The 14,193-nt window shown below is 37.7% G+C and overlaps 1 protein-coding gene across 2 annotated transcripts in view; it reads right to left on the minus strand.

Moving 5' to 3' along the window:
• Window positions 1–13,623, minus strand: part of lamc3 (laminin, gamma 3) — a 161,336-nt gene extending 147,713 nt beyond the window's left edge. Inside the window, exons 1-2 of one of the 2 annotated variants that reach the window (XM_072674061.1) lie at window positions 13,512–13,623; window positions 12,850–13,125 (exon numbers count right to left, since the gene is read on the minus strand). In XM_072674061.1, the coding sequence (XP_072530162.1) occupies window positions 12,850–13,108 (259 nt within the window). In that variant the 5' untranslated portion in view covers window positions 13,109–13,125; window positions 13,512–13,623. Of the gene's footprint in view, window positions 1–12,849 lie in introns of both variants that reach the window. The other variant, XM_072674054.1, reaches the window with a different exon arrangement.
• Window positions 13,624–14,193: the final 570 nt, after the last annotated feature.

Below are 14,193 nucleotides of genomic sequence, written 5' to 3' on the forward strand. Positions count from 1 at the left end.
TAGCGTAATAGAGATGTGTGACTGGGAAAGCCTTTTATGGGCTTTCACTAACATATCACTTAATGTAAAGGTTCTTTGTCAGTTTAACATTTTTCCACTCTCAGGCATCTCTATTACAGACTTATGGAACCAAAAGGGGTTCTTTTATGATAAACTATTTGTGGCACCTTGACAGGGCATATCTGTTGACTCATAACCTAACCCCAGCTGAGAAGCTGCCCAGGCTGAAAATAAATGACCTGCAGTTTTGGAAAGACTTTGGAGGCACTCATCTACTTGCCGTCCCCACAGAACCTCTGCAGCCTGTTCTACGTCTTCACCAAACTCTGTTCTACTCATCAAAGGAGGGAACAAAGCTACCATTACAAAAGCTGCAAAATAATTACTTATAAATGAAGGAGGGAAGGAGTGGACTGGCAAAGTGAGAGAGCAGCAGAAAAAGAGACAGAGAGAGGCAGACGGACAGAAGAACAGTGGACTATGATCAAGAGAACTAATCCACAGGACTCCACTAGATAAAGACGGATGGCTTATGAAAGTAGCCACTACACAACAGAAATATGTTAAATGTATAGTTAAAAACTTTGGCTGTGCCTCAGAGGCATTTCGATCTCTCTCTCACTTTCTGTCTGTATTTTAGTAGAAAGTGTGGATTTCCTGGAGGGCAGAGCCAAATGCTGTAGAACTTTGGCAGACATGGAGAAGCCTGGAGTTAATTGCTGTTTGAAAGTAATTGAAACTCAGACGCTTCTGAGAGCCGCTAATGATTCTTGCACTCCATTCTTCCCTTTTTTTGGTTGGGTGTGTATCAGACTCCATAATACACAACCTAACTGTAGCTTAATTAAAGAAGAGTGCCACTAAGAAAGTGAGAAAGAGCCTTCCTCTCCCTTTCTGTCTTGTCACAATTTTTCCACATGCCCTCCAAGTATTCATACACTCACATACATACACACACACACACACACACACACACACACACACACACACTACAACCACACTGACTAGATTCGTTTTTCTCTCCACCCACACACTTATACAGACTCACAGAATCCATTTACATCTAGCATTAAAGGCACTGTATATAATTTACATTGAAAACATGGCTCTATAAACACCAATCGAACAAATGTATTGGGACACCAGCTTGCACAAACATTAAAAAAGGGCTCTACTATCACTATGAGTCAAAGAACCCTTTTACTATATAGTACCACATAGAACCCTATGTATTATAAAGTATAGAGACACAAGCCAGAATTGTTCACAGTGGTTTTGATCAGAACCAGATAATTTTAACAGCTTAAAATGTAGCATCACATCAAGTTATTACATGAAATGGTCATAAAGAGTTACATGCAGGATGGAGTCGTTTGCAATCTAAATATAACATAAATGAAAATACAGTTTCCTAAGTTTCAAAATAAGGTTTTCAAAATAAATATAATAAAAATATATACATACATATATAAATTATTTATTTGTGCGCAGACAGTCTGTAGCTTTTCCTCATTTGCATTCCCAAAACTAAAGAAAGCAATTCTAGCACCTTCTGTGTCCAGCATATAGCTCTAAACTCAAACACACAACTTTTCCGTAATCCCAAAGTTATTTTTATTTTTTTTCTTTTAGTTCACTAAAACAAGTAGTTTTCAAAGTCCTAATGCTGCACCGACACACTGAGCATTCATCTTTGAAGGAAAGACATTTAGCTTGGATAGAGAAGAAAGAAAGAATGAAAAGAAATGAGACCAAGCAGTGTAGTTCTGTCCCTGTGATGACAAGGACACTGTCTGGGAGGAACATTCATGTATCTTCATGAGTGTGTGTGTCTGTGTGTGAGAAAATTGTGTGTGTTATTATTGTAACGTCGTGCAGCCACTGAAGTCTATACAGCACAAGGTGCTGCAGCTGGAAGACTAATATTTGTTTGCCCTGAAATGGATACACAGACTAAACCAACTGTGTGTGTGTGTGTGTGTGTGTGTGTGTGTGTGTGTGTTTGTGAACTTCATTCCATCTGACCAGACTCAATATTTACGGCTGACCCACTCAAGAAGCTGATATTGTTTGTTTTATGTCTAAAGCTGAAGGCAATACATAACCAGGAGTGCAGGTAATAGCACCAACAAATCATTCCCATCCAACAGTTATGGGCAACTTCAGTTGCCAAGAAATTCAATCATCATTTATCTCGAAAGACATCCAAACTCCTTCTAAAACTGAAGTCTCCTATTTGTTTCAGCAGAGATGGAAATGGGTGAAGTTTAAGTGTTTTTCTTTCTTTATATACATGTTTTTTTATTATTAAAAACTCAAATGAAATCTAAACAATATATTTTGTATAATATTTTCTTAATTAGTCAAGTCAAATGACTGTAGAAAACATCTCTTAAAAGTGAAAGCACCACAGGTCTAGCGCCTCTGCTGGCTGGTTGCAGTATGACATCATGACATCATGACCTGCATCGTGCCCTTTCTGTTCAAAACATGGAGTAGCTGAGTTTAGTGGAATTCACATAAACTGTACTTTTACTGCTAAAGCATTTCTTACACTGGTATCCTGATGGAATAATCTGCTCTGCTTCTGTGCTGTAAACTCAATGAAGGTGGTCTGAGACATGCACTTGGTCTGGGAGAAGGAGGAAAGTCCACCAAATTCACAGTCGAGTTTGGCTCTGCATCTGGCTTTTACTGTGTAGTGTAGTTGCAAATTTTACAACATGGCGGATAGTTTTGGCTCCATTTCTGTAGAACTGAACCACAATGTTTCGATTTTCTACAGTCACTGGTCAAGACATTAGGAATGTAACTGATTATTAAGAAATACTGGAATGAGGGTTATAATACCTTTATATAATACCATATTACAGATACAGTACAAATGCAGATTTAAATAGAACAGATTTCAATAGAATTTATTTTACTAGATTTGAGTTTTTGGTTGGTAGGAAACAACTTGCAGTTTGCTTTTTTTTTTAAAAAAACAATTTCAGATGCATGACCTTCAGATTGACTTTGTTTACTCATTAAACTGTGCTCGCTTTTGTGCATCTGTGGCTGCATTTGAATAATTTACTGAAACCTCCTTTCCTGTCTGCTTAACTTGATTATGTCTGATCTTTTTTTCATGGTCTCAGTAAATATGCTGGCAGAACTGACAAACTAATGGAAAAACGGCAAAATCAGTATAGGACAAGATGTTTCAGCACATACTTGAAGTTCTCTACTGGCCAGCAGAATGTCATACAAACTACACTGAGAACAGAACAGAACATTTCTGCTAGAGTTTTTTTTTTTTTTTTTTACTGCTCTTCATTGTTCTTATATCTGATAATTACAAATATAGGCATGAAATCCTACTTAAATGACCCATGAACCAAACATAAATGTAAGGTTTTGACCATGCCCACTTCCTGTTCATATCTGAACACAGACAAACAGTTTTTAGTACTTAAAGATACAAATCATGGCTTTGTGTCACACCCATACACACCCCTTTTTGATATCTGAGGTCAGCTGATTTCATTTTGCACTGGGGCTATAATGCTAATGTAGCAAATAAGTAATAAAAAACCCCTGTGTTTTTAGTCACTGAGCCCTGGAAACATTAATCTCACTACTTATTTTTCTAATCGCTAAAACCAGCACCAACTGGGAAATACAAAAGAAAAATCTGATAGTTCTTTGTGTTTCTTTACTTATAAGTAGCCAATAACAGTAAACCTAATTTTACCTCAAGACATTTCTAGTTATACTTGAGTATAGAAGTTATAAATGACAGATGTTGAACTAGTCAGTATAAACAGCTGCCTCCTAATCAAATCTTCATGAAGACAAATATAGAGCTTAGAGAGCTGTTCCTGAATGGAAGGGCTCTGTAAGCTCTAATGGGGCTACAATTCTACATTAGCATTACAGCCCTGTAATCACATCAATGTAACACATTACTTTGTACCACCGTACCCCCTGACACTGTTATTCAGCAGCTACTATAAAGTATTCAGTAACTTCTATGAAGCTAATCTGCATGTTCTGTAGTCCTGAAAGAGAGGAACCGAAAACTGGGAATCCACTTACAGGCCCTTACAGTTTCAGTAGATAAATGGATTTCTCCAGTGTTTACTGATCAGACGTCCATGGGTCAGCGTCTGTGGTGTCTCCGGACATGCCTATTGCGTTTTTACTCTGGAGAAATCAAAAGCGCTGCCTGGCATCTGTCTTTCATATGGGTTTCTAGAATGCTGTTGGAGGAAAACCACAATGAAAACCAGATGGGCCAACTATCCTTTGAAAGTGTCTGTGTGTGTGTGGGAAAGACCTGACCTGAATCCTCTGCCACCAGACCTCTGCTGCTTTTTGTGTTTGTCTTCTTCCTCGTAGCCTGTTTTGTTTACCACCCCCTCACACAGACAGACGCACATACTCACATACACACACACTCACACATGGAGTTCTGACCCAAATACTATGTGCCTGTGTGTGTGTGTGTGTCTGGGTGTGTGTGCCTGTGTGTTTGTTTTTGTCCGTTTTCAGAACAAAATGTCTGACTTTATGGCAAAGAGCAGAGAAAGTAAAACAGGTTGAATCCACAAAGTCAGGACCACCAAAGTGGCTTTATAAAGGGCTTTAAAAAAGCTTCAGGGTTTCATTATTTAAAACTAAAGTAGCAAAACAATTTATGTGTGAAAACAGACAACACAAAGGTGCTGTTTAGCACATTATTTTTTGGAGAGTGCAGGTGACTACACATACCCACAGTTTACGGCCTGTTCAACAGCTGCCCAAAGGGCCATTTCAGTTTCACTCAGTTTCTGAGTGCTTCTTTAAAAAAAGCATTTCGTTGTGGATGTTTCTCAATGGATAAGACCACTGCCACATTATAACAAGCACATAGTCATTGTGGTAGGCTACTTTTGTAAAATAATGAATTATATCCTTTTTTTGGATTTTATTTAATCTTTATCCAGGTAAAATATGAAGGGTTATATATGCTTCTGTTCAGTTTTATATGCAAATATTTCTGGAAAAAATGATTCACAAAATGCCCAGTCACAAAATGTTCAGTGTTTTAGCACTTCTATTGGTTCACTCATGGCATTATTCAAAAAAAAGGGTGTTACAAGGTCTTGATCTGAGTGACAAGACACTGTCAAAAGTTTGGAATGAGTGTTTTTAATATATTCTTTTAAAAAGATTTGATTGCTGATAAATGAATAAAATGGTTCTGAAATGGTTGTTCTGTGCAGTTTAACAATAACAGTGCAGTAATCAGTTGTAAGCTACAAAGCTGTAAAACAAGGCTTTAAAAACTATGGATCATTTTAACATCCCTGAAAGTTAACATTTCGAAATGTACCATACACTCCACAAATACATACTAAAATGCTAAAACAGCCTGTTTTTAATTCATTTTTTTTGTGAAAGCCATATCCACCTATTGACCTAGAGCAGTCTAGCTCCAGCCATTCAGACGGAAGTTATAAGGTGTGTTTCAGAGCAGATTGCTTTTTCAAAGATCATTACTATGATATACATCAGTCTTGAGGGCACATTAACAATAACTAGTCTGTTCATTTCAAAATGGGCAAAATGAGGTATTAAATTGTAAAATGTCTAAAAATATAATTTATCTAGTGTTTAGTTTATAATATTGTGTAAAAACACCTGTATTAATATAACAAGTGATTCCAAATTTTTGAACGTGGGATCTATGTACCCAGCTATTTCCTGACACGTATAAAAACAAGTTTGTGTGTGTGTGTGTGGACTGGGGATGTAGTTTGTTTGGTTTGGCAGCTGGAGAGTTGAGCCTAACTCAGACCCCCAACTTGCAAGGCATCCGGGGATCAGAGAGGAAAAGTAAAAACCAACCGTGATGGAGAGAGAGAGGAAGAAAGAAAGAGAGAGGGAGAAAGAAAGTCAGTGAAAGAGAGTGTTTCCTGTTCAGACATTCCGCTCTCGGCCCCAGAGCTGTCATTCCGTTCAAATCAATAGTGGCCCACTGCCAGATGATATTCCTCCTTTTAAAGCCAATATTATGTTATTCGCTTCCTCTCCTGTCGAACAGATGACATTTAACGCTCTGTCATCCCTCTATCTCCCCCTCTCTCCTTCAAATCCCCTTTTCAGAGCAATGCTAAATCACACCACCAACTTCCACCACCGGTGGAATTCCAGTAGCTGTCAGCAGAATTCCTGGAGTGTGATCTGCACCATTTGCCTTTGACAGATGTGCCTTTCCGGGCCGTGAGGGGGTGTCAGCTTTGCCATGCACTCGCACTTGTGAAGCAAAGATCAATTGGCTAATCTAATTGGGAGTAGTAATTGCTGTCAATAGGGATGCAGGGGTGAGAGATGAACAATGTCTGTGATCCAGACACTGGTTTAAACTTGTTCTAACAGTTACATACTTGTATATGGTCTTTACTTGGAACATTCTTGCTAGTGTGGCCAGCTCTGCGATTCTGTCATCCAGTGCAATTATGTTAACTACTCTAAAGAAGTGACTCTGTCAGAGATTGAGATTCTAAAGCCTTACCCACAAGTGTCTGGATATTTCTGAACAAATCTGTCTGTCAATGTAAAAACTCAAGGACAGATGCTAGCAAGCTAGCCCAGAAAATAAAGTGAAAATTGGCCAGATTCCTAAAACTCCACAGTAATGGCATTAGGCCACAAAAAAAGAGTGCCATGTATATATAATATATAATTCATTGTAAAACAAATATAAGAATATATATTTTTTTAAATGCAGGGGTGTAACAGCTGCCTGCTACTTGTATTTGTACATAATCAACACAGTACAGGGGTCGCTTCGGGTGCATACAGTCGCACAGAGAATACCTGGTACACATTATTACAGTATTACATAACACATTCCACATGGAAACCTAAGCTGTAATCCATTGGATTTGCATGGTATTATGGGAACTTTAGTGGTTTAGGAGTATTGCTCTGGTAACTGTAGTCTTTATTCAATAACTAGCAGAGTCTGGCAGTGCATACTCTTCAGTGTTACAGATGCACAAAGATGGACGGAAAGATGGATGGAAAAGAGTTATAATCAATTATAGCCTGTTTATTAATGAGAGAGAGAGTTAGGAAAATGGCGATGTAAAAGTGAATTTTGCCTGTTGTCAGGACACAGTCTCACAAAAAAAGAATAAAATAACTTTTACAAACTGGAAGAAAAGTAAAACTACAATTGTATGAGTATGCAGCTTCTAAGCATGAGAATATTTGACAAGTTGCAACAGAGGTCTCAAGTGGCCTTGACACGTGCTATTGTGGCCTACTGGCTCACAAGTATGCAATCAGGAATGCTATTATTACCGAACAGTTCTTTTTGAAACCTCCCTCCTCTTAACCAGTTCGGTCAAAAAAAAATGAAGCCCTTTTTGTTGAACGATAATGGTTACTTGAACAAGGGTACAATCACTTGGAAGAGTTTGTAATGATGTGGTAAGCTGGAAAGACTTTAGCTTCACAGACAAAATGACTGCTTTCATATTCAGCTGTTTTGCATTGAATACCTAGCATGCCAAGTGACTGCTCACACAATGTGTATTTTACAGCATAGCTTGATTGATGGACATGTACTGTCATCTTCAGAGTAAAGGCTCTTCTACATCCTTATTTACTACAACTTACAGAAACATTCTTTTTTCTTATTGGAATGCACTGAGCAAAGAAAGACCATCCCATATTTATTTGGGTGGTGATTGATTTTTTTGGAGCAAAGGTGTTAGGTTTCTCAGAACACTCACAATATCCAATATCCTGAGTTACTTTGATTGAAACAGATGGACATGGTATTTTTGACAAGTTGCTCCAAGCTTTGTTCGTTTTCAAGTCAAGCTGATTAAAATGTTTGCATCAAAATGTTTGGAGATGTTGTAAAATTGGTTGGGCAGTCTGGAGGCCAGCAAGGGCAGACGGTATAATTTATGAATTCGTTTTACAAGCTTGAACAACTGTGGGTCTTAAAGTGGGATTCATGACATACTGCCAAGAAGTCTGATAAATTATTATATAAATTCGCCAGGCATTCACAAAGTTAATCCTTTTTAATATTTGTATTGCTATTGGAAATTCACACTCTTAAAGAAGGTGCCACAAAAGAACTATTTTGGATGTCCGAAGAGCCATTCAAGTCTTTTAGAGGTTTTAAGAGCCTTGACATAATGTGATTATTGTAGCCAAATTTTATCCACCTGTTTTTGAGGTTCAACTGTTAAATTATGCATTTTGCCTTAATAGCATGTCGTTAAAATTTGTTTAATTTGTAAAACTGGAACACATTTGATTGATGTCTTCATAAACAAGCAGGTAAGTCAACATTTATTGTGGCAGTTTTACAGGATATTTTGATGTTAAGACAGCTGCAGTTATGTAGTGATCTCCACATAGTTCCTTTTGTTGAAAGTAACGAAATGTTTTTACAGTAGAGGGTTCTCACCCTTTCCCTTTCACCTCACATTGCTATACAGAAATAATAATACAAAGAAATAATAATACAGAAATAATATACAGAAATAATAATACAAAGATATTCCCTTTAATGCTGTTTAAGTCCACAAACAGAACCGATTCTGGGCTCGTTTCGGGTAGGGGCTCATTATAGCTGGTTTGCTTTCACACAAAAAATCTATACAAATTGTGGATCAATTGTTCAATTTCAAACATCACTTGTCTGTGCACATTTTTGCTAAATTGTAGCCCTAGGCTCATCCATTTATTGCTTTTCATCATTTTCCATGAATGCAAATACTTAAGCAGTGAAGAACATTGCTTTCTAGAGTCATTGCATTTCACAGTGCAGAAACACTTGCAAACAAGCAGCCATTCTTTTAGGAGAAGGGTTTTAGCCATGCAAGCGATAAGTCGAAGCAGCCACGTGACAAAATAAATCAATCACACAACCCCACTCGTGGCACCGGTAGCGGATAGCTTCCACACGTGTAGCTGATCACACCCAGACCACTGATTTTAGAAGAACCAGAGATCAGTTCTCTGGACTTCTCCCAGGCTAAAAAAACAGCTTTCACACTTGACCAAACATACTGAACTCAGAGCAAGAGCTCCTGGATCCGGTAAAAAAATGCTAGTGTAGAAACGCCCTTAATTTCAACATTCTACATACATAAATGCTAATGTATTCTCATCTTTAGATATGTGCATAATAATATATGTTTATTCTTAACAAGGAACCAAAGTTTGAAATGATCAGGTGGACCTCCTTACAACCTACAAAGTAAAATGATTTTGCTTCTGTCTGATTGTACTGTAATTGTCATCGGTCCCAAGCTACAGTCGCTAACAAGGTCATAAGGTCTAGTCAAGCAGAATGAGGAATTACAATCTTCTGAATAAATGAATAGGTTTTGAATTGTTTAGCTGAGTTTACTGCTAGAATCCAAAGGCTTGGAGAAGAGCTTGTGCTCCGATTACTGATTGACTTGTGTGAGTTAGGCAAGCTAATAAGAATAAAGATGAAGCTTGGTCCAAAAAATCAGCAAACTGAGGATCTCTCCGAAGGAGTGGAACATACACTGGAAGAAAATTAAATAGGTTTATACTTCATGACCCAGGGGAAACTGGATGACATGTTGGATTAACAGTAACAGACCTATTTTATCTACTTGCCCTTACTGCAACATGTCTCAACCATTTTTTAACTTCCAGGCTAGATTTCCAGGAGGATAGCAAGAAGTTGGAACTTGGACAGCTGTAATTCCTTATCAAGTATATTCCTTATCTGTATAAACGTCAGGACTGTGTATTGGCAAGAACCTGGTGAAAGGATATGTATCACAATACGGGGTTATGGTTATATATTGCAAGGCCGTATTTGAGGATTTTTGACAATCACATTTTGTGTAAACTGTCAAATAATAAAACATCATATGCATAAAATCTGACTAAAAGAAAGGTTTTGTTTTTATGCAGTTTGAACAGTGGGATCTGAAGATACTGTAGAACACTGCTATCTAGCAGTTACTGACACAGTCCTTGTAAACAAACTGCTGGCAATAGTTTAGGACTCTCTGGAGCAGATAAACATGAACCTATTGGCACCTATTAATGAATAGACCTATTGCCTTATGTTAGTTATGGGCCAGAGTTATGAAGCAGTGGAACAGTGGAACTGGATGACATGTTGGGTTAACATTAACGGACCTATTTGATCTACTTGCCCTTACTGCAGCATGTCTCAACCATTTTTAAACTTCCAGGCTAGATTTCCAGGAGGATAGCAAGAAGTTGGAACTTGGACAGCTGTACCAAAAAGATGACAGAAAACATAATGTTGTTGTCTCTTAGTTTCTCTCTCATTGTAAATGGGTCACATCTGTGCTGTTCAAAACTAAGACAACAGAGAGTCAACTAGCTCCTATTCCAACCATCCAAGGGACATTAAAGATCCCCCAAACATCCTCACGCAACAACACATCTGTTCCAACTGTCTGGTGGACAGGTTTCAGCACAACAAACTGGAGTTAAGCAATTCGGGCTATGTGCTTGCTAAGTGTTAGCATTAATGTTATGCACTCTTTAAAACCACCAAGGTGCCGCAAAGGGCTCTTTGAAATATGTAAGTGTACCTGAAGAACCTTTTCTAAGACATATATTAAAAATGTAAGATTAAAACATATGTACAGGTTCTAAATCAATTTTGAGGTTTTGTTTTAGAAATCATTTTAACTTGGGGCTAGAGCTATGAAGCAGTGAAACAGTGTTCTTTGGAATGACAGTGCTCCATTCAATACTTTTGGGGGGAGCTGGGGAGCTGGGGTGGTGATCATCCAACATCCTGACCTTACTAATGTTTTGTTTAGTTTTTTTGTCGTTGAATGCAACCAAAACCTCACAGCAATGCAAAATCTAGTAGAAAGCCTTCCCTGGACAATATAGACTGTCATTTCAACAAAAGAAGAATAAACTCTTTTTTTTATATCTTTGATATCAGGAGAAACAATGAATGAACAGTACTCAGTGTATGTATGAAACTTTGATGTTTTTGGAATTTTTGTACAGGGATTCTAAAAAAATTAATTGTGAGGAATTGTAACTATTTTGATGAGAACATCCTTAGGTAAATTATTGAGCAATATTTCATAGCTACAAATCATAGAATGTACTGATTCACAAACATTAAAATGTCAACTAAAACCTGTATATAATAATTCTAAACAACAAGAAATTATCTGTACAAATGACTAGTTCTGATAGCTTTACAAACTTGGTCTTATTATGTTGGCTCTACCCTTTTAAAACTAATGTGTTATGTTTACATTCATTATTTATATTTGTAAAAAATGCCCTGTTGTCCTAATTACACATGTCTCAACACAGACTGTGCAGAAAACACCTCATGGTAAATATGTGACATTATTGATATTGCCTTCTGCCAAGTGATTCTGGGTAGGCCCCAAAGGTTGTGGAGCACTAAAATGTATTAGTTATATTTTTAAAAACAACAACATAATAACAACTATTATTACACTATTATAATAAATAATAACAATCATTTTAATGCTAATTAATGGACTGAAACTGTGACTAACAGTTTTCTATGACTAACCAACTGAATAACCACAACTCACTTTCAGCTAAATTTATCCTACATATAGAAACCCGAATTAGCAAATGCTGAAGAACATAAAATTAGCTTGTTTTTCTAGAACCATCATAAAAACATTCAAAGGGTGGTGGGGCATCTGGAAGCTTACACCTTAGATAGTGTGATTTTCTTAGTGATTTATCTTTTTGCATCTCTGTGATTAATAGACTGTATGACCTTATGTCTTGGGATAATGTATTTTCCTCTCCATTGTTTATGTGGCTTATTTGCATGAATAAAGGCCTTGGTCTGTTTGGTTGTGAAACAAATGTTGCATATTGTTAAATTAATTAACTAATTATCATCAGGAGGGTGTACAAATATGAAAAAAACATAATGTTTTTACATGAATTACTTAGTGAAAACTGAATTCCATTATTTGCAACATGTGTATGTCTTGCTTAACAGCTTATTCTCACAGATTAATTCCCCTAACAGTGCTACTGTGGTTAGCAATGAATGCAAACTAGGAACTACATGTTTATATATCGCTAATTAGAGCCATTACTTACAAGCATTCTCCTTTTGGGGTAATTTTAATGAGTGAAAATGTAAAAACTCTAAAATCATTTCAACAAAAAACACAATTGCTGCTACCACTGCTTTGACTATGTGTTGTACTTTTGTCCGTTTAGTATGCCATGCTCTGTCAGATACCACACAGGTATGTCTACATCAGCCACAACATTAAAACTGCCTACCTAATATTAAGAAAGTCCCCTTTGTGCCACCACAACAGATCTTCCCATTCGAAGCATTAACTCCACAAGGTGTCCTTTATGTTGTGAGCCTTACTACTTTTGGTAGGTTCTGACAACTACATACCAGAAGACCCTCAAAAGATCTGCTTGATGTTTGGGAGATGCACTGACCAAGTCTTCTAGCCATCACAATTTGTCCCTTGTCAAATTTGCCATATTTGAGATTACCTAACAACTCAATAGCAGATTTGCTATTGCAATTGCAATTTGCTAATCGGGTCCATCAAATCAGCTTCTATTAGTTGTCAGCTACATTAGCCATCAGTAGCTCCAGGACGAAACTAAAGGATCCAACTTTGATCACTACACCTGTCTTGACCGATGGTTCTGTATCTCAGCTTGTCCAGAAATGCATGTGTAAAGCTTGTCCTACAGGAATGGCTCAAAGCTCAAATTACATTTCCCAGAAGCAAGAAATATCACTTCGCACATAATGCTGCTATAAGAGGAAAAATGTCTTACCTAAGTGTAGTGTGAGATTGACAGAGTTGGGGTACTGTACTCCGTAGAACATGGACTGGCTTTGCCACCAGGTTGGCTCCTCGTCAGTGTGGAAGTCTGTCAGGTAGGTGGCGTTGTGGTTTGTTTCAGGGTCCGAAGCATCACAATGGCGACATGACCGTGTGGAACCAGTCTGCATACAGTAGTCCTCAGGTGGTGTACCACACACATTGGAAACCAACACAGTGCGATTAAAAGCCGCATTCTCAAATTTCGGCATGCAGCGGCTAGGTGTTCCTTCTTCGTCATAGCAAGAGTCCATTCCAGCAAAAGTGCAGGAGTTTGAGAGAAAGAAAAAGACAAAGAGGGAGAAGGAAATGGAAAGTGGGATAGAATACATGCTTTCAGCTAAACAGTGACTAAGCTAATTTATAAGAGACTCTTATGGACAGAGTGAGAAAGGTACAACCATACACAAGTACTTCCTCAAACATATGCAGTTAAATGGTAGAATACAAACAGCATAGTCCCATTTTCATTCACGCAATTGCTAGCTTAACCAATCAGCTACAATGCTACAGTCAGTGACAAGAACAGGTTAACTCCCTTACTTAATGACATGCAACACATAGAAATGAGCAGTTCCATCCACTTTTCAAACTAGAGTATCTCCTCACACTCACACAAATGCAGAAAGAAATAGGAAAAGTGCAAAATGTCCTAAATGCTTCTTTGTGTTCTCATGTGGAGTGCTCCTTCCTCATCTCTCTTTTTCCCCCGCAGACTTCAAACATGTGTTTTCCCTTGAAGAATTTGTCTGGGACAAACACACATGCACACACACACACACACACACACACACACATACACACACATATACACACTTGGAAGGGAAAGACCAGACCACGGAAGAGGCGGGTAAATAAGGGGGGAGTGGACTGAAAGGGAGGGCCTAGGGTAAAGATGAAAGGAGAGATGGAAGTATGGAGATAATTAAAAAGGTGAGGGGGTCACAGTGACAGACACCCCCTTTTGGGAAGGATTAGTACTGCAGTTGCACTGTGGTTCAAGCATATTCATAGTTTGGCAAACTTCATAGTGTCTGTATTTTATTATATAGTGCTATATCCATTCATTATGAGTAATTTCATATTTTTGCAATTAGAGTTGACACTGATTCAGTACGCAGTATTGGTATCAGGCTGATATCATGAGATATCAGTGTCATGCCTGGTCAGATAAACAATCAGATCTGGTTCTATAACAAATCTAGGCTGAAAATAACAGATCAAAGTATAGGACGTTGTGTGATAACAGCAATTATCACCCATATGCAATAACAAAAAAATACTGTTCCTTTCAATT

Source organism: Salminus brasiliensis, chromosome 1 (genome assembly GCF_030463535.1).
Source record: "Salminus brasiliensis chromosome 1, fSalBra1.hap2, whole genome shotgun sequence".
Taxonomy (NCBI): domain Eukaryota; kingdom Metazoa; phylum Chordata; class Actinopteri; order Characiformes; family Bryconidae; genus Salminus; species Salminus brasiliensis.